Genomic DNA, 26,573 nt, shown 5'->3' on the forward strand with positions numbered 1-26,573 from the left:
GCAGGTATGTTCCGGTTTCCATGCAGAGACGACCGGATACCTGAAATAACCGCATGAGTGACTCTTGTTCGATTAGTCATGCGATGACGTCACTGACCAACGTGTGGCGCGGCTAATCGGCGCACTCCGTGGAGGGGGGGGGGGGACCGAGGCACGGGCTTCCGACCAATAAGATTCGCCTTTCATTCATAAAGCGGCGTGGGCACTCCGGCGGGTGTTTCGTAACGCACCCTGAAACCGACAAACCTGTTCGGGCTGCCAGCCAATGGCGACGCTCCCCAGACTCCTTTAGCTACGCCTCCCTCATGGAGCGCAAGCCAATGGGAGGCTGGCATAGGCTTGAATGGCGGCGTGCGTGGCTAATAGAAGCCGAGGTAGGCGGGGCGTGGTCAAATCAGACTCGGCAAATGTTGAGGGGGGAGGAAGTGAAGGAGCGTGATGCTACAACCTCCTTATAAAGCCACTCTCTCACGTCCTGCCGTGGAAATTAGCGCCTTACAATTGAGGTCTCATTCACTCGGCAACTCGCGCACACACACTTTTGGACCGAACACCAACCGCTACTAACACTACCGCCGCCATGACGTGGACCAACGTTCAGGACATGCTGCGCGGGGCCGAGACGCCTCTCTTCTGGGTCGGCGCCTTCACGGTGGCCTCGCTGCTTGTTTGGATCCTCTACCGGCTTTTCTCCGGCTTCAGGGTGTGGGTGCTGGGCAACGGGCAGCTGCTCTCACCCCGACTGGGCAAGTGGGCAGGTGAGTGCCCCTTCCTACCCTTTCCTTACTTTACCTTAACACACCACTTGGAGTGAAGCCAGGTGTGCCTAAACTTCACTTTTGGCGCATTATTATTTTCTGAAAGGTGGCGGGGGGTAGTTTTTGTGAGCTCAATCAAGGTTGTTGCGGTGGTTGCATAACCGGCAGGTAAGCAGTTGATTGCTTGGCAAGATGACGGCATGGGGTTCAATTTTGTGCGAGTGGGTTTTCACCTACATTTTGGGTGCCCCACTTTCACCCCCCCTCCTTTAGCGCACTTTTGAGCCTCATTAACTCCTCACAAGCCACATGCTCCTATTTTTGAATAGCTGACCTACATTTGTATGCCATAAAATATAGATTTTCTATATGACAGGATAGTTTGAACGTTAGATGAAAATGTAAGCATGTTTGCTGTTATTTTTGCAAATATGGTCTCGCTGGAATCTCCCCTGCTAGGGTTTGACCCACTTCTGCATGGATGAAAATACTGCGCAGTGTGCCAGTAGCACCCCACCGCCCCTACACACCCACCCTCCTTTTAGGCACGAAATCCTAATCTAATATGCTTAAAATGAAGGTGCATTGATGAATGGTGCCTTCAGGGATGACTAATGCACTTTTTATTTTTTGTACCCCCTCCCCTTCTATGTCACTGATGTTGCGCGCACACACATACCGGTGCACATCGATGAGTCATGCACCCGTTCACCGCTTAGTCATCCGTTGACCATATAGGAATTGTGATCACACACCCTTTGCATCCGTCCTTGGAGTGCATTCAGAACTCCAATGGCACTTGAACACATCTCATTCCTTGACTGGGAATTTTATGACATCATACCTTTTAATAGGCTTAATAAAGATTCTCTTTGTGATGCGTCTCTCGAGTCTAAACTATGCACTATGCACAATGTTGGAAACCATTTGGGAACAATTGTGCAACCTTTTAATAGTTCTGTGATTGATTACTGTAAATGAAGCCAAATGAATTCCAAGTGATGAGTCAGTAGTTTCTTGCCACATTTGGTCTCAATTTGGTTCACTTGTCCAATGTGAACACACCACTATAATTGGTCACTTTACATCAATTAGGGAAAGTGGACTGGAGCCAGACCTGTATTCTGAAACTGTTACCACAAAAAGATGTCCCCCTCCTCTGTAACTAACCTTGTTTACAGTGAAGCAACACACAACTGGATTCACTTCAGTTTACGTTCACATTGGTATCGAGGCATGGGTCTTTTTTTGATCTAGTTTAGGTTGATGGCACCACGTTGCATTCACATTGCTCATCCTAAGTTGAGACTTTTGCTAGAAGTGGTCTTGGTATGCTTTTGCTTCAGAAGTGTCAACCATACTCGCTTAACAATACATTGTATTGACATTATGGACTGAAACCAGAACTGCATCCTGTTTCAAATAGTGTGTGATGTGGGCAAAATTCCCCCCAACCTCCTCCGCCTTCTTTTGTTATTTGTTAAGAAAATGAACCTGTTTACATGAAAATAAGGGATTCAGTTCAGTTTGTATTCATATTGTCATTCAAATCTAAATTCAGGTCGCTTTCTGATCCAATTTAGGTTGATGATGTCCCTTTTGTATTTACACTGCACATCCTTTAAACTCCCGGATGTGATCTCACTTTGGTTTTGCTTCAGAAGTGTCACCCAAATTCGCATCGCCTTTTATTGACATTGTATTTAATTAGGAAAGTCGACCAGAATAGCACAAGAACCGGATAATTTTTTTAAACTCATTCACTGCCATAAATTAATTTAAAATAGTATTTTTAAAAATTAGGGGTGACAGGCAATATGTTTTTTTTATTGTAATTAATCGTATGACTTCACTAGTTAACTCACAATTAATCGCGAATTTCATATCTGTTCTAAATATGCAATGGAAAACAATTCTAGGTTTTCATACTCTTGTTAACAAAAGTGGAAAAAAATGTTAAACTAATAGAAATAGTTCAAATTAATTTCCGACGTTTATAGCCGTCAATGGCAATGAATTAGTTAAATGAGCTTACAATGTGATCACACTCGTTTTTTTTTTTTTAAGAGAAATAAATAAAAGAAAACAAAAGATTATTAAAAATTTGGGGCGTCAGGTGATTCAAATTTAAGTTGTAATTAATCACGTGACTTGACTAGTTAACTCACGATTAATCACAAATGTCATATCTGTTCTAAATGTACAATAAAAAAAATTCTAGCTTTTCATACTCATGTTAACAAAAGAGGGAAAAAATCGTAAACTAATAGAAATAGTTCAAATTAATTATTTTTGTTTTTAGCCGTCAATGGCAATGAATTAGTTAAATGAGCTTACAATGTGATCACACTTGTTAGTTTTGTTTAAAAGAGGAAATGGATAAAAGTTCATTGTTCACAGCGGCGAGCCAAAGCATTGTAATCAAATTAAACCAGAACTAGATCAGGTTTTTCAAATTAACTTGTAAAGTTGTTCAGATTCAATTCAAATCATAGTTAGAAAGTTGTTCACAGACCTCGAACCAACCCAAAATGAGGCTCTGTTCAGTTTCCGTTCACATTGCGATTCCATTTATATTTGGACCCAGGTCTCTTTCGGATCCGTTTTGTGCTTACCATGCACATAACTGATACTATTGCCGCAGGTTACCTCAATGTGGTTTTATCGCGTTGTTATTTAGATTTGTTTTGCCTTGTACTGAATAAGAAAGTGGACCAGAACCAGTACTGGTTCTTTTTGTCAAGTCAACTGGTAATACAACCCCAAAAGTCAAAAAAATTTTTTTGTTATTTTAAGAGATGAATTGACCTTGTTTACAGTGAACCAAGCCAAAAGGCCAATTTGAACTTTGACCCGGATCTCCTTCTGATCCCGTTTGTGTTCACATTGCACAGAGGTGATCTCCATTTGGTTTCATCCAATTGTCACTTAGATTGTGTTGACATTCTATTAAATGAGAAAAGTGAACCAAAATGGGATCCTGTTTCAAACTAATGTGCAATGTGAACCCAAAAAGTCCTTTTTCCTGATCACTTTGCGCTCACATTGTAATTTACTGGAACCTGGATCCAGGTCTCTTTCTGATCCACTTCAGTTGGATGCTGACACTTGATAATTTGACGGCTGCCCCGAGTGAACCCCCCCACACACACACACACCTCTCGCTCAGTGTACGTAATGTGGGGAAAACTGCTGATCAATCATTCTTGAGCTGCAAGTGGGAAAACCCGGTCAAAATGGGATTTGCCCGATTGTGGTCGTTAGCCGTATCTTCTTTTTTTTTTTTTGTGTGTGTGTGTGAACTTGACCCCTTTACTAACACCACTCCCAGAAACCGGTTGAATGCCGCGTGGTGAGCACGGCTGGCAGTTAAGGCCCAGATAAGAGGTGCATTTGAGAAACCTTTACTTGCTCCAACAAGCGCTTTCGCCTCAGCTGGTCGGACCAGATGCGCAGGTCGGCCCTGTTGATGTGGTGAATGACGTGATTTTTTTCTCGCGCGTCGTCTCCTCAACCTGTGGGGCACCATCTGTGGGAAAAGTCCACATTAGGACTATTTAAGTTTGAATAGTTGAGACTTTTGTAGTTTTTGCAGGGATCAGCTGGTGGTCTGGGTTGTTCAAAGTTAAAGTATAATTGCAGATCTTAACACTGTCTTAGTTAAAGTACCCCGTTTAGTGTTTGAAAGCTCTAATGATTGGATTTGAAAGGGAGAACCCTTGAAACGTACCAATCCCTACTGAATAAATCTAAAAATTCCGATTTGAATGTATCGAAAAGGTAAAATTGCCCCCTAATTACAGTACTCAATCACATTTTCTCCCACTCATTAATGATTGGATTTAAAGGGTACAAAATTTGAAGCAAAGCCAATTAAAGTAAAAATTCTGATTTTAATGTCTTGAAATGCTAGATTACCTTAAAATACTCAATTACAGTGCACTGTTAAAACGATTGTTCCCACTCTGTAATGATTGCGTTTCACTTTAACCCTAAAAACACTCCACGACAGTCATTTTTTTTTCCTTCTCTCGCTCACTTTTTGGTGGTAATTATTTTCCTACCTGGTAATGACGAGAATAAATTTACCGCACAAAACCTCTTAACCGCAGGTTTGAATAAAGCAAATTGACACATCAAAATTACTCATCGATTACAGTCCAAGCTAAATGACGGATAAAAACAACTAAACAAAAGCACCCTTCCCCTCCCAAAACTACTCGATTACAGGGTCTTTAAAATTACCCCCCCCCCCCCCATAGTTAGTGATGATTAGATTAACAATATTTAGTAGGGGTGGGAATCTTTGAATGTGTCACGATTCGATTCCGATTTTTGGGCCTGCGATTCGATTCAGAATAGATTTTCGATTGGGGACGATTTTTGATTTAAAATGATTTGATTGACATTGATTTTTGCTTAAATTTACAGATGTGAAAGGAATCTTAATGATCTACTCCAATCTGACTCTCTACTCGCTGCACTTTTATCACTCAAAAGAACGGCTCCACATTGCAAAAAAACAACTTTTACTGGAATGACTTTTTCCTTCTACTCTCTAATGTGGCTACAACTTAACATTGTACCAGACCGCGTGGAACCACACTGCCCCTCAGTGGCCAAATTGAGTACAACATGAACAGCGCTCCCAATAAAGGCACACACAAACAAAGGCAAAACAGTATAAAATAATTAAAATAAAATCGATTTTGGGACATTTAAAATCGATTCTGAATCGTACTAAATGAGAATCGATTTTTTGGCACACCCCTAATATTTAGTACTTAAACTATAACCTCCTAGTAAAAAAACAAAACAAAAACCTCAAAATAAACATTGCTTTTAACAAACCCCACTTAGGGTAAAATGGCACATTCGAATAATGCCTTTAAGTAAAATTACTATTAATTATTATCAGATTGCGTTTTATATATGCTCCACAGTATTTACTATTCTTTACCGATTTGATTTTTAAATCCAATTTTTTTATTTTGAATTCAATTTTTATACAGTCAAACCTACTTCCCTATAAATAAAATGTCAGACTTTATGCCTTAAAGTGAAAGTACTCCAAAAATACTTACTTAAAATTAGTTTTTGGCGAGAATATATGTTCTACTCTATGTATTAAAGTTCAAAATACAAAACTTCTCGTGTAAAAAGTAAATTGCAGATTTGAATAACGCCCTAAAATAAAGGTGTTTTTATAGATACATTTATACTCTGAATTAGTATACAGTACATAAAAAAACAAAACAATTTCAGCTCACTAATGATTATATTTCAAAAGTAGAATTTTTTATGAAAATGCCTGCAAGTAGTAAAGAACCCGAACCCCCCCCCAAATAAATGAATGGAACTGCTAAGCATATGTTTGTGTGTGTTTAAAAGCAAAAAGTGAACTTCTTTGTTTTGCAAAGCCGCATTGTAAGATGTTGCACAACGGCGACCCCCCTCATTCTGCAGCGCAATGTCACCCGAATGCTGCTCTCGGTGGGAATGTGGCTGTGAAAACCGCATTCTCACCTGCAGCTCTTCACATTCTCCTTGAAGCCCATCCATGTAATTTTCTTCTCGTGTCACAAGCTGCATTCCGCGTGTGGTCTTCTCGTTGTCTTACGACTGGCGGCTTGCCAGTCCAACTGGTTTGTCAGCACGCGCTCAGCCCGTCATGCTTCAAAATCAGGCTTTTTAAGGAAAGTCCACATGTTTATTATTGAAATCTACTGTTGCACAAGTTGGGGCTGGGCACTCGAAATTTAATCCAATTTAAATCTATTAAATATATATATATATATATATATATATATATATATATATATATATCACATACACACAATACTGTAATAATAATAATCAAGATTATTTGATTGAAATCGGGATTAATAAAATGATTATTCGTTGACTTCAAAACTTAGTATTCATTCCACTACCGGTACTTAAAACAATCATCATAGCCTCATGCCTCATCCCTGCATGTTGAACACTTTATTCTTGAACTCACTATTCTTTTTGTAAAGTACAAAATAACCTTGTACAAAGTAAATATGTGAAATTCATTTCTCTTACATTTTCATTCCGCTACATCCACACCTTTTGAAGCCTTGCATCTTTGCACACTTTCAAATCGTGAATAAGCATCTCCCTTATCTCTTCATCATGTTTATTTTATTTTTATTTATACAAGTCTTGGGACTTACTGGGCTATTTTCGGACCTCAAGTTATTGTATTTCGTGCCATGTCACATTTGTATACAAAGTGTGTAATTCTTTTTGTTGTGTTTAGTTTTACATGAAACTCCAACTGGGGTGTCATTAACTCATTCCCTCGCAGCCATTTTCACGGAAGCAACCCCCTTCGCTCCCGGCTGTTTTACTGGATTTTCACTGATTTTGCAAGGCCCACAGAATATTGTGATCTATTCCTATAAAATACATGGAACCTACCTAAAGAAAGATTAGATTTTCCTCTTTCATCAGAAAAAAAGTATATTTCTATCTGTTTAGCATTATATAGCTAAGTTTAATCATTATTCACAAATCTGTTTAAAACTGTGGGGGGGGGGGGGGAAGTTTGTTGCAACTGCCAAGATTAGTCCACTAGTCACCACGACGTCGACAATCATAATCATCAGCAATTAATATTAATAGTGAACGAGTCGTTTATTTATGTATTTATTTATTTGGCGCTGTTTTTCTATCAAAAACTGCCTCGTCTCAGTTCTCCCGGGGCTGGATGCCATCTCTGACGCACATGCGCAGTAATGATCATCCGGGTCATCCACGATGGAAACAAATGCATTATGGGTAGTGGAGTGTCATGGCTAACCCGTGTTAGCAACAGAATTTTGCATTTCACCCAAAATACGAAGTAACCCTCCCTTATATTTTCACGGCACCACGACAGTGATAAAGCAGCATTTAAAAAAAAAAGAAGGAAGCATGTTGTGGCTGATGCCTAATAGCATTTCTCCCATAGTGTAGTGATGTCTGGAAGCTAGCGTTAGCACCGTGCGTGTAACGTGATGTTCTGTTTGGTACGCTAACATATTTGTAAGGTCTATTAAGGATTCGGAGGTTTTAGTCAGCAAACTGGCGTTTATTAATAACCGAAACAGTTTTTGTATGCCACTGAACGTGTTGACATCGAACGCGCTCCCTCACGGAGGTCTCGCTCTCCCTCTATCTCTCTCTTTTTCCACTCGCGAGTCGTGCACACGCAGTGTTGCGTTTATAAACTTGAACATTGCAAGGCTCAGATGAAAGCTTTACCGCAAGTCCTCAACGGCAATACATTACAATAAAATACACAATGGTTCGTTATAATATGCAGTACAAGTGCTTTAAAAAAGGTAATTACGAATCATTAAGGATTTTTTTTTTCATTTCAGATGCATACCACATATTATTTGTGCAGACCAATTTGCTACTTTTAAATTACACATTCTAGTAAAAGCAAAACAAAACATTTTGGATAAATTATAAATTAAACAAAATGAAAAACAATGCAAGCGTTCATTTTAGTTTAGTTTAGTTTTTCTAATTATACTCATCTGATGAAAAAAAGCTCAGCAGCTCTGCATTGAGCAGCAGGGATTTTCCTTCGACTTCCCCTTTTTGTAGAGCAGGCGCCTCCTAGTGGCAGGATTGATTTTATGCAGGCAGTGTGAGTCAAGGCGGCTTCCCCCATTCACCTTCTCCTGCACACGCACTCCCAACATCTCTCATTGCATGCATGTAAAAGATGTTTGTACATGTGGATGTTTAGTCCGACCAAAATCTTAACTAGGATTTATTTCAAAATGTTGTCGCCAAATATTACTCGTTGCCATGATGCTTCTTTACAATGTGTTATATAAGGCCAGTGTGTGTTCTGCTGCATGTGCGCGCGTGTAGAACTCCATCATAAGCAAGTCCTGTAACTTTATTGAGAAAACGGGAGCATTACATAAGAGGCATGTAGCCAGGCTGTATTCATGTACTTGAAGGCGAATGTGCATATATGTGAATGGTGTGTGTGTGTGCGCGCGCGCGAGGTATATGAATGCCTTTTTAATCCTCGTGAATGTACTTCCCCCAGTAGCGTGCGTGCGTGCGTGTGTCTGTGTGTGTGTGTGTGTGTGTGTGTGTGTGTGTGTGGGTGGAGAGCGAGAACACCGCTGTTCATGTGCTGAACACGCTCAGCGACACGTGCCACAGCCGGGGATGCTGGGTAAAAAAACAAAAAAACAACCTTATGCTGTAGCTTCCCTTTCAACCTCCTCAGCAACACGCGCCGAGTAGGATGGGAAGACTGTCGATTCGTGCAGCTACAGTATCTTCTCATTCACTTTTCTGTTCCGCTGCTCTTTTACTTTTTTTTTTACTTTTGTGATGCACCAAAACTATTTGGGACTAATATCAGAGTCAACGTCAAGTAAAGACACAAAGGCGTGACTGTTAAATATGTATCCAAGTGCCGTTTACGCAACAAAAATGGGATTTTAGTTGACTTGATGATTATTTTTTTGGAGCCGGAAAATTAGGGATAGCCCGATGTTGGGCATTTTGATGAGTATCGGTAACCTTAAAAAAATAATAATCTGGAAATCCAATAAAAAGGTAAATCTAAAACCATTTTGATGTCAGTGAACCATTTATTTAAATATTCAGTGAAGATCATTGTGAAGATAGCCTATTGCTGACCCTGGGAACCTTCTGTGAAAGTTTTCAGTAAGGTATTTTTAGGAGCTCACTGAACATTTTATTAGAAATTTAAAAAGATTTTGTCTAAAAAAAGAACTTTTACATTTTGAAAAGTCTGACAAATTGTTCAATAAACATGCGTTAAGCCTTTACAATTAAGTCAAGATTGTCATTTGTTTAGAAAAAAAAATGATGCCAATATCCCGGCCTCCTTGACTACCAATAATCGACATTGGTATCGGCCCTGAAAACAAATCGGTCTATCTAGCTACTGAAAATGCAAACGTTTTAAAAACAGTTCTTAAAAAGTGGAAGTTTTCCAATGGGAGGAGGTTGTTTCTGTCTAAAACAGTTAAAGTGATACTTGATTAATTAGCCGTTTTCAGCAGTAAAAAGTTTTGTCTAGATTTTAATTAATTTGATAACTTTATTATTTTCCATGTGCAATTAAATACACATTTTGCCACTTGCTGTTGACTGAAAATGACATCACAGGTGCTCAGGAAACGACCAATCACGGCTCAGCTGTTTTCTGGTGTTGGTCATGTGACGTTAGCAAACGGAACCATGATTGGTTGTTACCTGCTTCCTGAGCAAGGCGTGATGTCATTTATTGATGGCGACAAGTGGCAACTTGTTTTTAAACGTATTTATTGTACATAAAAAATAAGTTATCACATTAACCATACAAAATATTATCTTTTTACTACTAAAAATGGCTAAATGAGTCAAGTATCCCTATAATCTATATATATATATTTTTGAATTAATTATAGTATTAAGACCATTTAAATTTAAACAATGGCTCTAAACGACTTGATTATTCAAATAAAATATTGTCATCAAATTATTTGATAATCAATTAGTTGTTGATCGATGAATCTTTTTCACATCTACATGGTTAGCTTATCAGATCGGTGTGGTTTTGGCCGTTTGTTTGCTGACGACGGCAATGTTCTTGTACTGTCATGAATCCATCAACGACAACAAATGTTGTTCCTGTGGTGAATGCTTGGGAATTCCAGTCAAACACCTGCGCAGGTTTGCTTTGGCTCCATGAGCGCATAGTGTCGGTCCCCTTTTCTGTGTTTGCGAGCCAAATATGTGTCACGTTAATTGTCTTATTGGCTCCACCAGTTTATACTTAATCATTATTCCAGGATGCTTTGCTTGAGAAGCTTGCTTTATTTTTAGTTTTGCGTTTTTGTGGCAAAGTGTTGACCGCGGCATACTTGTTGCATTCTATCAAAATAAAGGGCACATTTGGTTTTGTCTAGATTTTGAAACCATCATAAACAATTTTAAATAATAAATAATCTGTCCCAGCAAATGTTTTAAAGGAAAAATGGTATGTAATTAAAACGTCTTAACATTCTTTGGTCAAAATTACAAAAGCATGTGGAGGAATCGAACATATTTGCAAAAAACGTTCCAGCGTATTTTAATACTTAGAGTAAATACGTTTGAATGAGTATGTTTGAACATAATGGCAAGTACGTTCAAATGTACTTGTAGGTTAAATGCTAATAACTTCACAAGTCGTTGCCCTGTGGCATTATGGGGGGGGAAAATGCAAAGTTTTGAAGCCTACAAATAAGTTTGAACGTACAGACGCTCCCCACCTTACGAACGAGTTACGTTCCGGACGATCGTTCGTAAGGTGAATTTGTTCGTAAGTTGCTTCAGTGCTATATTTTGTATTATAATTTATGTTTAAAGCCTATATAAGTATATTGAAGGTTTATATAAGTATGTTTAAGGCTTGTACAAGTAACCTGCATTGGTTTGTACTGAAAAAAACTTTTAATAAAATGGAGAGAATACGTACATTACTGTACTGTACTACGTATGTTAGAGAGAGAGAGAGCGAGACACACACACACAGTATGTACATGTACGTAATAAGATAAATAAAATGAAGTTTAACTTACTTTTGGAAGATGTACTCGATGCTTAAGGAGATGATGGAGGAGGAGGAAGAGGAGGATTTTATATCATGAGAGATTCTTCGTCGTCGCTGGAATCGGCTTCAAAAGTTATTTCCTGCTTCATGGGGACCGGCGTTTTCTTCCTCCTCCTCCTCGCCACGTTGCTCAGCCTCCAATGAGCTCTCACAGCGCCAATCGTCGGTATTAGCGGCGGAAAGAAGCACTACGCGCAATACAAAATCTAACTTACAGAATTTCTTTCCGAACATTTTTCGACATACTGTACGCGCAGAAATGTTCGTATGTACCGTTGTTCGTAACTCGAATGTTCGTAAGTAGGGGAGCGTCTGTACTTGCTATGCGTTACCATGGCGACTGGGGGCGGAGCTAAGGCATTACGATGAATCCAGGACTACCCTATGCGAACTTGGTGACTTTTCCCCTCTCACGAGTGATTTTTCAAATCGTGACAACTCTAGCTATTATTTCCGGCGTTATTGGTGACTTGTGAAGACTTTTAAACTCCTTTGGGAACACACGGATGTTCACCCCTCCCACCTCCAGACTTGTAAATGAATAATTTGTGGTTGATTTTCATTTCCCTCTTGATGCAGGGTGAATAGGTCTCCAGACACCCCACTTTTTATAAACAAGAACATTTCTAAAGTCAATATTCTTGAATGTTCCTTTTACATAACATTGAACATAATTAGCAGTCAAAAAATTGAAGGAAGAAAAAAAAAAACATGGTTATCAATCTACAAAGAAAATTGACATTTTCATTGTTTAACATACTCAATTTCCCTTTTTACATTCTTACTGCTTTGAATGTGACCTGACTTCTTATTTTAACACCTTGTGTTGAGGCTGCTGCTTCTTTTGGAACAAGTGCATCCAAAATATATCAAAACAAAGCACAGTTACTTGTTTCTACCCTTCACATCTTGTGAGACGGTGGCTTGAAAGGCCATCTTTTGTCTGGATCCCTTCATGTTGTGTGCACTAAAACCTCCAAGTTGTGAAGTTTCCTCAAAAATCAGCTCAACTAGTTGAAATAAATTTACTTTTGTGTGTGTGTGTGTGTGTGTGGGGGGGGGGTATTTTTGCCTTTTTTTTTTTTTAAAGCTATTTTTTTCTGTGGATCCAAATATAGACGCTGCCTCTATCTTGGTTGGCTCTGAAGTACAAGTCCTCAAGCCTCCCTCCTTCCCTATCAAGCTTTATTTTTGTCGACTTCTATATTACCCATGTGACTTTCTCCCTTGCTATTTAAAGAAATATACATGTGTGTGTGTGTGTGTGTGTGTTTCCATCTTGTGCTGCATCCCTCCCTCCCTCCCTCCCTTCCTCAGTGTAACGTAGGAGGCCTCTGCTCGTTGATAGGCGAGTTTGGGGTGCGACAGATTACATAACAAGTGCAGGGCATACGAGGACCGCAGCCTCTCCTCACTGAGAATCTTAATTGAGGATTTGCCGGACACTTATTTTCACTACTGTGTCTTTAAGACGGTGACTGCAACCCTTTTAATGTCAAACTTTTTTGACATTTATGAACATGTGACGCATTGATGGTATAGGAAACTTCTTCTTATTATTTTTTACATGAACATTTAAAAAAAGACATACTGTACCTAGTTTGCTTATAAAGTATTGCCAGTCTCGGTACATGTTGCCTTCACTGACCCTTACGTTGGCTGAGACAAACCCAGTCTCTTTTCACAGTAGCAATTAATGTCTTCTTTTTTTTTGGGTTGTAAAATTCCCATTGTCTAATGAGCCACATCTAACTTTTTTTTGTTGCTATTCTCAAACTTTTTAAAATGATTGTCGACCCCTGATCTACAGTGTGCCCCCTCTACTTTGCGGGTCATCATTAGCGCAATTTATTTTTTTTTAAATCTAGACAAAACCAAATGTGTCCTTTTATTTTGACAACAACATAGATTGCAACAAGTATGCCACGGGCAACAAAACTTCGCATTTTTCCCCCCATAATGCCACAGGGCAACGACTTGTGAAGTTATTAGCATTTAACCTACAAGTACATTTGAACGTACTTGCCATTATGTTCAAACATACTCATTCGAACGTATTTACTCTAAGTATTAAAATACGCTGGAACGTTTTTTGCAAATATGTTCGATTCCTCCACATGCTTTTGTAATTTTGACCAAAGAATGTTAAGACGTTTTAATTACATACCATTTTTCCTTTAAAACATTTGCTGGGACAGATTATTTATTATTTAAAATTGTTTATGATGGTTTCAAAATCTAGACAAAACCAAATGTGTCCTTTATTTTGATAGAATGCAACAAGTATGCCGCGGGCAACACTTTGCCACAAAAACGCAAAACTAAAAATAAAGCAAGCTTCTCAAGCAAAGCATCCTGGAACATTGATTAAGTATAAACTGGTGGAGCCAATAAGACAATTAACGTGACACATATTTGGCTCGCAAACACAGAAAAGGGGACCGACACTATGCGCTCATGGAGCCAAAGCAAACCTGCGCAGGTGTTTGACTGGAATTCCCAAGCATTCACCACAGGAACAACGTTTGTTGTCGTTGATGGATTCATGACAGTACAAGAACATTGCCGTCGTCAGCAAACAAACGGCCGAAACCACACCGGTCTGATAAGCTAACCATGTAGATGTGAAAAAGATTCATCGATCAACAACTAATTGATTATCAAATAATTTGATGATAATATTTTATTTGAATAATCAAGTCGTTTAGAGCCATTGTTTAAATTTAAATGGTCTTAATACTATAATTAATTCTAAAAAATATATATATAGATTATAGGGATACTTGACTCATTTAGCCATTTTTAGTAGTAAAAAGATATTTTGTCTGGTTAATGTGATAACTTATTTTTTATGTACAATAAATACCTTTAAAAACAAGTTGCCACTTGCCGCCATCAATAAATGACATCACGCCTTGCTCAGGAAGCAGGTAACAACCAATCATGGTTCAGTTTGCTAACGTCACATGACCAACACCAGAAAACAGCTGAGCCGTGATTGGTCGTTTCCTGAGCACCTGTGATGTCATTTTCAGTCAACAGCAAGTGGCAAAATGTGTATTTAATTGCACATGGAAAATAATGTCATCAAATTAATTAAAATCTAGACAAAACTTTTTACTGCTGAAAACGGCTAATTAATCAAGTATCACTTTAACTGTTTTCGACAGAAACAACCTCCTCCCATTGGACACATCTAACTTTTTTTGTTGCTATTCTCAAACTTTTTAAAATGATTGTTGACCCCTGATCTACAGTGTGCCCCCTCTACTTTGCGGGTCATCATTAGCGCAATTTTTTTTTAATCAATCTTTTTGGTTTCCCTATGCTTACTGTGATGCCCTCACATGTGGGAAAGGAGAGCCACCAATGTCAAGTCACAAATGAACTTTTTTTTTTTTTTGTCATTTATTACATACCGGAACAGCAATAAAACACAATGAGCATAATCACGCAGAAGCTGATGTCGTCCACAGTTCGCACCCAGACAATTGCGTCATCCCACCAGGCCCCGCCTCTTAAAGCCAGATGCAAAAAATATAACTGTTTGCAATTTTTTTATGTTTTGGTAAGTTTGAATGTTTTCACATTGTATTTGTCATTTTTTCCACCTGTTGGCCATCACTATGCTTGCTCCAAAAGTTCCTATAATGCATCACTAAGACACATTATCAACATTTTATCAATATTATATCGTAACAGGCAACCATTATCTATATTTAGTTGAATTTCTCCCATTTGCCATCATGATTCCAAGCGTGTGCGCGCGTGGTGTTTCCCAGCATGCAGCGTGGATGCTGCAGCCCCGGTTGTCGTGGCGATGATGCTGACGGTGACGCTGGCGATCTTGCTTGGTATTCAGGTGCATGCGGCAGGCAAAGCATGGAAGGCGGGAGGCGATGGATAGATGTTGGGGGGCTGTTGGGTAGCGAGAGGGCGGTGGGGCGGGCGAGCGGGGGTTTAGCTCCCAGACGAGGCAGTCGCTGCTATTTTTACTCCTCCTGCTGCTTTTTTTAGAGTCGCGCCGTAGCGAGCTGGCAGCGGCCGCTCCTCAGCCCAGGGAGGGGAGGATGGAGGGGGGAGGGAGACAAAAGGCTGGGGGACGTCAATACCTCTGGACGTGACGTGCAGCGCCAAGTCGGCGTTCGCGGTGTGAAAGCGCCCCCGTCAGGCCGCTCTCGCCGCGGTCTGACGAGAGAAAGGTTGATAAGCGTGATGTGAATGTGAGAACTCGCGCTCAGCTGCAAAATCTAATGAGATCTGGTCGGAGATGTTCAAGTGTCGACGACGCCGTTTCTAATAATGTAGCTAAGTCTGTCGTATTTGTTGTTCATATTATGTGTATCATGCTTGGTTATATCTATTTTCCATTAAAACGATGTCTCCATAATGAGTAAAGAATCTGTGTACCAAAGCCCGCTTACATTCACGCACACACGCGCTACTGGCAATACACGCGCACGCACACATGCGACGGTTATTGAGAGAATGGTGCTATTATATAATAGGTGGGAGGAGTGTTGCCATTCATAAGTACAGCACGGATATGGAGATGTGCGTGAAAGGAGGGGTGAGGGTTTGCGAACGGGTGCTGGAGCTCCCTCTGGAATCTCAGCAGCACCCACCAAGAAATGTTTTTGTGAATGGTGCAAAATGCATTTGAATGTTTATAGCAAATTGTTTTAAGTGACTATAGGACTAGCTTGGTTGTCGTACAAGAGTGAAAATGTTGGCACTGAAGTCAAATTTAAAACCACAGTCCTCGCAGACTTGCCTCGATTAGTGGAGTTCAGAGTTGAAAGCAAACACGGTGAAGGGGCATTGAGCTGTTATGCTGCACAGGCGTGGAATAGGCTGCCAACAGAAGTGAGGTTAGCCACAAGTGTAAATGCGAGCTTGGGAGGTGAAACACAGTTTGTGTCCACCCCATTTTGTTTACCAAAGTCCCTTTTAGTAATCAACTCTATTCCTTTTGCATATTTACGGGGTGTATTTTGTTCTCATTGCCAACATATACAGAGACTCAGGGTGTTGCCCCTCAAAAGTTCCTTCCCTCGGTAAGCTCGACAAGCTCCAGAGGAAGAGGCCCAGGAAGGGTCACGTTTTCTGGGGAAGCATTTTAAACTCCAGGCGGAGGCTCGGGGTAGAGCAAGAATGCTGCCTTGCCCTAAGGTTCACCTTCCCTGGGTAAGCTTGTGAAGCTCCGGGGCTGTTGCAAAAAAAAAAAAAATGCTGTGTCCAAGGAATTCAACGCAGTTAAGCTTTTGTGGTCATTAAAAGCTTGAAATGGGAGTTTTTGACTGAGCATACCTTGTGTGATATTCAATTGCACGCCCGTCGGTGTTATCTTTTTCTGTGTTGCTTGCTGATTGGTCATTAATACAGAATCGGAATATTTTACTGAGCAGCCAGGACCGACTTTCATATCATGGGGCATTTAAAACATTGTGTCGCATCATTCGTCACTCCGCAGCTCGTCAATTTGAGAGCTGCCAAAGGTAACATCAGTCAATTTGGCCCGCCCCGCCACGCCCCCGATCACCTGGCATGCGTGACATGCATTCATGCACATACTGAAGCTACAGGACCCTTGACGTGCGCCTCGTCGCACGTCCCGCTTCAATGCAGATGCAACTTTGTGGCGTCCCGTAAGAATAATATAGAAAATATCTTCACGTGTTGTCTATTTTATTTTGAAACGTTTACAATTTGCTTTTATTGTGTTAATATTTACAATTTTGGATTCATCTCACAATATCAGATGCACATTTCCAGTGGCATCCAATGCAAACGAGCTGCTGTATGAAAAAAACAAAATGGATGAATACTTTATCAAAATAATCAAGTCAATTTATATCATTATTGATTAGTTGTTGATTCATTGTGACACCTCTAGATATAATGAGTGTTAATCACACACTTATTTGGTTCTCCTCTTCAACAATTTGACTCCTGCTTCCCCTGTGGTGTGCATTGGTGCGGTCCGCTCCCATTGAGGCTTTTTGTGTCGGAGTGTTTCATTCTTAACATCGAGGAGGGGAGGGAGGGAGGACAACGACGACGAAAGAGTCAGATTTAAAAATAAATTCCGCTCGCCTTTTTCACTTTTTGACTTTGTGCTACTCTCGCTCGCCTTCCTCTCCTCCCTCCCTCCATCCATCCGTCTCTCTATTCCATTTCTCCTTCACACGCTCCCTCTCCTGCTTCGCTCCAATTCTATTTTTAGACGCCCCCAGGATCCCTCCGCATCCCGCCAGCCCCTCTTCTTCTTCCTCCTCCTCCTCTTCGTTCGTCATCGCTCCCTCCCTCTCGTCTCCTCTTCTCTCGCTCGTTGCCAGAGAATGTCCTCTATGCCTCCATTAATCTTTCATCAACTGATCATAGATGCGTTGAGCGCACCATCATGTGCATCAGCTTTATTTTTTAGCGTTTTGTTTCGCTTCATCATCAAATTCATCAATTCGAAGGCGGCGTTTGACAAACTGGAAGGCCAACCACTGGTTCCCAGGAAAATCCCAAGTGGTCCAATTGAGTGCCTATAGCTGACTATTTACAATTACAAATTGCCAAGCACATGAGAAATGGCACACTATCCTCATCTGAAAGTTCAGATTCAGACGTTCAGGTTCCGAATGGCGTTGATGTAATAGTATACTGTTGATTTTTGAGCGTGGGGTCTTTTCTGGAGAAAGACTGGTCTAATTATTTGTTAGGTGGTCCTTTTTTTCTGAACAACATGCATGGTTTTCTGATACCTTTTTTGGACCTACCATTTAATCTCAAACACTCCCCAAAATTCTAATTTTGGTTGACTCTGTTCTCCGGTTGTGGGGCATAAATGACTTTGTCCCTTGAGTTCTGCATAGCAACAATCAACCATGCTGTTTAATGAAAGTCACATTAGTAGCTTTTTTAAGCTAATTTAGCATTAGCTTTTTGGCTATGCTAAGTTCTTTTCACCATTCAAATTCCAAGGGTCCACTGTATGCTGTCGAATTAATGCTGTAGTAGTTGGTCTGTAAATTTATTGGTGAGGTGGTTCTTTTTTTTTTTCCTGAAAAAATACAATACTAGTAATAATACTAGTAAATACTATTAAAGGCTTGTCAATTTGTAACTGTAAATAGTGTTTCCTCACTATAACACGGTTGCCACTATTTTTAGTGCAATTTTAATGTACCTATTTATTAATTTTTTTATTCATGAAGGTTTGAACATTGAGAAATGTTTAAACAAGAGACTGTGAGAAAATGTAAATGCCTCAATTAGAAAAGTGTATAAACTGTGTGGTGAGGGGTTTTAGAGCCTTAAAACATAAAGCCAACTACTTCATTTATTGCGGGTATTTTTTTGGAACCTTACTCCAGCGGAATATGAGGGAAAGCTGTACAAGTAACAGTAACAGTCAGTTATTGGTGATGAACTACCTTGCCCCGCAAATTCTGCCTAGCAACAGGTGTAGCAACAAACTTTTCCAATCAATCTACTTTGCATCAGTGTAATGGAATATATGGTTTATTAACACTATATATCATTTTTCTCTTTAGCCTCTTCTGGTTGCTCGGCTAATGTTAGCGCTTTTCGCTCACATGCCATGTTAGCTTGCTTCCTGGAGGTGAATGCTTGCTCTGCTAAATTCAGTTAACTTGTTTATAGCATTTCACACTCCATTGTTGTTAGCTTAAAGCTAGTTGATGTTTTTTTAGATCAAATTAGATGGTTAGAGCAACATTTTGGTGTTAAAGTATATAAAGTTTAATTCTCTTTTGTTTCACAGTAAATGTCAACTGTTAGCGACAAACGGTTTTAGTCTGCTCTCCTTGGATTTCCCCCCCAAAAATTCTGCCTAGCAACATGCTGCCAAGCCTTAGGGATAGGAGTGAATTCCCCTTTTTCTAGCCAAATGTGAGCAGTAATTATTTAGGTGATAGAGCTTCTACACAATGCTGTACTTTACACTTTACAGGTATGTTGCCGCATGAGAGAAAACTTTCCTCAAGTTTCGTTGACTTAACACCGATCCTCAGCCTTGATCCCGCTAAGCTTTTAAAAGTTACTCCCATCCACAACATGCGTCTTATCTACAAACATCGGCATTGTGTCACAGGGAATCTCCGTCACATTGGAGCTTAACCACCGCTCACTCGCCTTGACAAGCGGTCCAACCTGAAGGGTTTTTTTTGTCTGCGTTGCAGTCAACCAGCACGAGGCGGCCATGTTGCAGACATCATGCTAATATGCCGCAAGGTTACGAAGAGTTCAGCTATTGCTATAAAATGAGCTAATTTTACATTGTTAGAAAAAGGAGCATCAAATCAATAAGTCAAGGATAGAACTAATTAAGTAAAAATATTAAATAGTATGACATTACAATAAATGATTAATATTATGTATTTTGAGATGTTCATTACAAATGATAATAAAATAAAAGTATGCATTAAAATCTGTATTTGCAACAGGCATTATTATTATTATTTTTTTTTTTATTATGACTGTTTTATTTTTTTAATAAAAAAATGACCCTCCCTCATACTTGCACCATGCACACCTCATACACTTGCTCAATTTTGAACAGACTTTTTTTTTGTGCTCAGAATGCCTATCAATCAATGTGAACGTATTGTCCTAAAACCCTTGACTGACCTCTAACCTACCTTCTCTGCCCTGTTTAGTTGTGACGGGAGCCACTGATGGAATCGGGAAATCCTACGCAGAAGAGGTGAGTCTCTTGAAAGGCATTCTTTTCCCCCCTCACCTTTTCTTCAATCAAATAATAAAAATCTATATAGACTTTTTTTTGACAGAGAGGTTGTGAGAGTTTACTCATAGGCCACAGCCACTCTTGTATAAGGGGAAATATGTATAATGGCTTTGAAACATTTGGTTTAATGCTTGTGGTGCATATTTGTGCTGCTCATGAAAACAATAGTGTTCCACCACTCTATTGGTAATTCTCAGTACGCACCCATGAGATGCAGTATATTGTGGATTTCCACCCATTCTGTGTGGGCCAGCACATAAATAACGCTTACTGTTAAAACAAGGGTTTCCCCAACCTTCTAGTTCATGGTTCTTTCTAAAATCATTATTTAACCCCCATCTTTTACCCCAAATCTCTACTCTAAAGGTGTGTTCTGTGTTTAAAAGATTGATCGTAACCTGACACGTTTTGCTTGCAGCTCGCTCGTCGAGGTTTTGCCATGGTTTTGATCAGCCGCTCCCAACATAAACTGGATGACGTGGCCAGGTCACTTGGTAAGTGTGCAACTTTGGAAATAATCTGGCCGTGTTGTCATTCAGCTTCTTTTAGGGTGTTTCGTCAATAATTGTCCTGGACGTCTTTGGACATGCAATGACATAATAGTTTGCTTTGTTGGTCTGCAGCGCCCTCTGCTGTTCAATTCTGACACTGCAGTAGGATTCTCACAAAGATCCTAATGCCAACGATTCTGTTTGTGTCTTGACTAATTGCTAAGTAATTGTTTTCCACAAAGTAAATGTTAGCGATGACTGCAGGAAAAACTCAATTCTTCCTTACTTTCTGCCACAGAGGACCAGTTTGGCGTGGAGACAAAGACCATTGCGGTGGACTTCGGCAAGACAAACATCTATCCGTCCATCGAGGCGGGGCTGTCAGGCTTGGAGATCGGTGTCCTTGGTAAACAAATAAAATACTTACTTGAATTGTTTTAAGGGACTAGGTTTGTTTTAAATTTTGGACCACTGTTGGTTTTATCATCAATGAACTGAAAGCTCACTGTATGTTTTTCTTCAGTACTACCAACAATGTTCATGGGTCAATGTGATTTGCTTACCTGTTTAATGATTAAAAAAAGAGACCATTTGAAAATCCCAGACAATCAAAGTTGTTTATTTGCAAAAACAAGGTACACATAGACATTTCGCCGCTCTTTTTAACCCCTTTGTGTCACTGCTTGCTCAATATTTTTAAGTCATTCTTAAAAAAAAACCAACTTGGATATACAAAGAAAAGTGCAAGGCCATTTTAAAAGTATTTTTCTGCAGGTAAAAGAATGTATGATAAAGAAGAAAAGACCAAAGCCTACATTTATTTTTGCAATTTAAAAACATTTAGTACAATTATTTAAAAAAAAATAAAGTTAAGAAAAGAACAAGGTCCCCATGATTTTTTTTGTAATAAGGCGCTTTTCCCCCCTGTTTGACCCACTCCAAGAATGTTAAAACACACAGTACTACAGAAAAAAAGACAAAACAAAATGTACAGCTAAATCATGTAATAAAAATGTAGAGCCAGTCGTTGAGCAATGCATTACGTCACTATGTATGAAATATATATATATTTTTTGGATTATTATTATTATTATTTATTACTATAGAGTCAATTTCACTTATTCACACATTCAAAGAACTCTGCCCATGTTTTAAATATACAGTAGTTGCTGGTTGTGAGGTGTGGCTGACTGGATAGTTTCTCTCCTTTGCTTTTACTGCCCCCTTGTGGATGCTTTTAGTATGACATTCACATGTGACAATTTTTTATAGGTACACAAATTGACCCCCCACCCCCCCCCCCCCTTTTTTTGTGTTTAACAGTCAATAATGTTGGTGTGTCCTATGCATACCCCGAATACTACCTCCACATTCCAGATCTGGACAATGTAAGTCTGACTTGTTTTGTTTTGTTTTTGTTTTGGTAAAGCACATTTTTTAATGTCACGTGCCAAATGTGCGTTTCAGTTCATCACCAACATGATCAACGTCAACATGACTTCAGTGTGCCAGGTAACGTTCCAGCCTCCATGTAAATGCAATTGTTGCTCCTCTGCTGCTGCTCCTTCTTCTTCTTCTTTGGTGATACCTGCAGTGCCTCGCTCGTTCCCAAAGCAACGGTGGACTACACCAACGCCGTCTGCACCCGCCAACCACCCACGCATCCCTCCCTCCTTTCCCACACTCTCTACCTCTCTTCTGTTTTCTAATTCTTTAACCCCATCAGGCTCCTACATGTGTTTTATAAGCATTTACACACTAACTTGTGTTTGTTGTCCAACAGATGACCCGCTTGGTGCTGCCTAGAATGGCTGACAGGTGAGTAACCCCCCACCACCCATAAAAATGTAAATAAGAATCTTTTAGATATGAAGTATGAGCGAGTCTTTCCCCGTCATGGCTGCGTCCTCTCCTTCCTTTTGTTCACAAACGCTGACAAGCTTTCAATTCACACAAAGTGCCCTCCCTGCAACGATTGGTCCGGCATGCGATCACGTGACCGGCGGCGGCGGCCAATGGCGTCGCAGGCACATTTTGGAGCCGTGTGAGGCCGGAGCGTTTCTCTCTCGCTCTCTTTTAGACTACATCACTGCAGCAACAGGCTGCCATGGCAACGCGCACTGCCACTGTGTGTGTTTGAGAGGGCAGACGAAGGGTTCCCTGGGAAATTGTTGATGCGATTTGATCCAAAAATAGATTCAGAGAAAAGGTTTGAACACTTGAAACTGCCTGTGAATACATTTTCTTAAAAAAAAAAAGCCTTAATAAAAAAGTGCTTATTATTATTATTATAGGTTTAGTTTGTTTTTGTTGTTGTTGCTTTTTTATTATTAACCGGATTCATCTTGAGCACACTTTTTAAATAGGTTTTCTGTTAAATGTACCACAATTTTCCACAGATATATACTTTATTTATTTATTTAAATTTGATATAAATATAAATTTATATATTTTATAGATTATAATGTAATATCATACATTTTAAATTTTACCCAAATCAAAATGGCAAATCTTGATTTTATTTTAGTTTAAAAAATGCATCCACATGACACATTTGAGTATTTTTTTTCTTTCCATAAAATGTTTTTGATTTTCCATATTACCTTTTATTAACTTTAATAATTTATATATTTTGCTGCCAAGTAAATGGAATTATACATTATTTATTGATGTATTTATTACCGTAACATCATAAAGAAAAAATATTTGTAAACGCTCTAAAAGCTACTATAAGATGATGATCTCAGCCAAGCATGAGGGCGTTTGAGGGCAATCGTGGCAAAATGACTTATTGAAGTTGCCATTTACAGTCTGGATTAAAAAACAAACAAAAATGAGATGAGATGTGATCATTCTGCTTGCACAAACGCTTGGTCAACTAAACACCATTGCAATTCCTTTTGCTCTTTATGTTTCAGATCCAAAGGCGTGATCCTCAACATCTCCTCGGCCAGCGGCATGTACCCCGTCCCTCTGCTCACCATCTACTCTGCCACAAAGGTTAGCATGCCGTCCTCATTCCAGGCATCTGAAGCCAAAATGATTACAATTTCCCACCATCTTTATTTTCCTTATTTTCTCTTCCACGCCAGGCCTTTGTGGATTTCTTCTCCCGTGGCCTCCAGGAGGAGTACAGGCGTCAGGGCATCATCATCCAGGTAAGGCTGCTCGCTGTCTCTCTCTCTCACGGAGATTGGAGGATTCACGCTCATGTGAATTGACCTCATGGACACACCTAAATATAACAATGTAAGGTGAGAAAATGAAGTCAAATGCAAATATAAGTAAATGGGTAGAGTCCCATGATTTAAAGTAAGGTTGGAATTAATTTAAGTAAAATAAAACAAATGCTGTCAAATGATATCAACTAAATAAGGAGATAGAATAAGATGCATTAAATAGAAATAAGGTCGTTGATTAAAGTAAAATAAAAGTGGTCAAATGCAATGAAGTACATTAAGACAAAGACAGTAAAATACATAACATCAAAATAAGGTAAGGCACTAAAAAAGGGCAAAACAAAACAACGGAAACTATAAACTACATTAAAAAAACAAAGTAGGACAGTAAAATGAAACAAAGGTAGTAAAATACATGAATTAAATAAAGCAAAGTAAGTTTGTAAAATACAGTAAAATAAAACATCGTAAGACGCTATCATTCAGTAAAATAAAGCAAATATTGCAAAGTGAAACAAAAGCAGTAAAATCGTTTTTTTTTAATGCCATAAATAAAACGGGCAGTAAAACACAGTATAATAAAAGTAAACAAGGCAATAAAATACAGTAAAAAAAATAAGGTCATATAGTGATTGGAAAAAAAATGAAAACAAAGTTCACCAAATGAAGTAAAATAAAATAAAACAAGGTGTTAAAATAGTGATCTGAATCAATCAAGTGGAACTATGTGTTCAACTTTGAAGACTAAATGGTGCATGAAGTTGTTTGTTTTTGCTCTGTTGTCAAGGAATCTTGTCAAACTTTCCATGTGAACGTTCTATATTTAGCACCTGCTTTTGTCACTCTTGTGACACCTGCTGTTCATAGACAATACTGCACTTTTACTTCTGCAACCCCCTCGTCTCAACACACCTCCATCAAATCTTGCCCAACATATAAACCGCATCCGTCGGTGCACAAAATATGTAATTAATCTCTTCGTAACCCAAACGTAGGCAACTTGTTCTCAAAGCCGTTCTAACCCTGTTCAATATTGAGCCGTTTTGAGAGCATACGCTGACTTCCCGCAGAGCGTGCTGCCTTTCTTCGTGGTCACCAAGATGACCCGCATCAGGAAGCCCACCCTGGACAAGCCCACCCCGGAGCGCTACGTGGCCGCCGAGCTCAGCACCGTCGGGCTGCAGAGTCAGACCAACGGATACTTCCCACACGCTGTCATGGTAAAAAACACGCGCCGTACAAATAGTGTTCATATTCATTCCTTGCAACTTTGACATGAACAGAATCATTTCCATTTCCCTCGCACCCATCAGGGCTGGGTGACCACCAAGATGGTACCCATCGGCATCGTCATCTTCTTGGGGGCGCGCATGAACCGCCTCCAGCGTACGGGATACCTGCACAGGAGGAAGCTGCGCGAGATTAAAAACGGAACCGGCTTCAAAACTGATTAAGAGCAGCGACGCGACCCGAACGCAGTATTTAATTGAGTGTTCGTTCGTGTGTGAGTGTGAGTGTGAGTGTGTAAGGTCTCCCTTTTGGGGGTGGGAGTCCTATTAAGAGAACTTGGGCGTGTGAGTTTGCGTGCTGCTGAAGAACCTTCACAAAAAAGGAGATGACTTGTTACGTGAGATTAGTTGCTACCGCCTTGGAGAAAAAAAGAAGAAGAATTAAATAGTAGTTTGTTAAACCCTGCTGTTGTAAGCAGTGGAAAATGGTGGTGGGCTTTTTTTATGTTATATATATATATATATATATGGTGTAGATACATATATGTAAAGTTATTTATTTTATATTTGTATAAGACCACACACATAACCTGATGCTTTAATACTCGTCAATTGGTGCTTCTTATGACAAGCCTATGGAAGTGCCCGTTTCGTTGCATGCAAGTGAAGTGTTGTGACACTTTATTGATGACGACGCCATGTGGTGGGATGCTGTTGTAAACCACCAATGTATCACAGTGTTTGTTTTTGTTTTATTTTGGATTGACAAGCTACACAGAAGTGCCTTTCTGCGGTCATTGATGCTGGAATTACATGGGAACGACATGTTTTGCCTTTATTTCCACACGTGCTTCCACAGCAACGGACAATATTATTCCATGTTAAACCTTTCACATTGACTGCTTCACAGATATATATTTTTTTCAGCAGTGATGGTCCGAGTTAGGTGTATGCAACGTTTTCATGAGTGCCTCTCGGGTGTCAGCAGTCTTTTAAAAATGCTTTATATTTTTTCACTTTATATGTAATATGCACTGTTTACTTCTGATTGTAGCTTATTTTTGCTACCGTTTGTTAATAAAAGTATACATTTGACAGTTGGCGTGAATTTTGTTTCACATTTGCTTACTCTTTACTGTATGTCATATCTGTGAATATTCTCATTCCTCCAGGTTTTCCCTCCATTCCAAAGATACTTAATAATTGAGACTCAATAATTCTAGTGCCAACAAATGAACAAAAACAGTCTCTTTAGGCTTTGAGGCTTCACGACCTTTTTGCAACTATAAGAAATATTAATGCATAGTTTCCACCCGACGACTCTTGTCCTTCTTGTCAATCACAACTGTCATTGTATTGTAATTATTGCACTAGTCACTATTCTTCCCCTGATGACTTTCTGCATTATTTGCACGTCATTGTAATACTACAGCACTAATGGTAGACTTTCTATCTGTCACCTTAATATTTTTTTTACTTTGATCAAATTTGTAAAGAATAAACAATG

The 26,573-nt window shown here is 39.5% G+C and overlaps 1 protein-coding gene across 1 annotated transcript; it reads left to right on the forward strand.

The window, feature by feature from the left end:
* The first annotated feature begins 264 nt into the window (after nt 1-264).
* hsd17b12a (hydroxysteroid (17-beta) dehydrogenase 12a) lies at nt 265-26,161 on the forward strand. The gene is made up of 11 exons (XM_077567706.1): nt 265-758; nt 20,079-20,125; nt 20,586-20,661; nt 20,957-21,064; nt 21,982-22,046; nt 22,126-22,170; nt 22,442-22,476; nt 23,577-23,658; nt 23,751-23,816; nt 24,908-25,057; nt 25,151-26,161. The coding sequence occupies exons 1-11, from the start codon at nt 581-583 to the stop codon at nt 25,289-25,291; spliced, it is 993 nt and encodes a 330-aa protein (XP_077423832.1). The 5' UTR covers nt 265-580; the 3' UTR covers nt 25,292-26,161.
* Nucleotides 26,162-26,573: the final 412 nt, after the last annotated feature.

This window comes from Vanacampus margaritifer, chromosome 6 (assembly GCF_051991255.1).
Source record: "Vanacampus margaritifer isolate UIUO_Vmar chromosome 6, RoL_Vmar_1.0, whole genome shotgun sequence".
Taxonomy (NCBI): Eukaryota; Metazoa; Chordata; class Actinopteri; order Syngnathiformes; family Syngnathidae; genus Vanacampus; species Vanacampus margaritifer.

Bases quoted from the DNA above. Each gene is read 5' to 3' on its own strand.
- hsd17b12a (XM_077567706.1), top strand. From the start codon at position 581: ATGACGTGGACCAACGTTCAGGACATGCTGCGCGGGGCCGAGACGCCT. The intron at 759-20,078 runs GTGAGTGCCCCT...TGCCCTGTTTAG, and splicing joins CCGACTGGGCAAGTGGGCAG to TTGTGACGGGAGCCACTGAT. The intron at 23,659-23,750 runs GTTAGCATGCCG...CTTCCACGCCAG, and splicing joins CCATCTACTCTGCCACAAAG to GCCTTTGTGGATTTCTTCTC.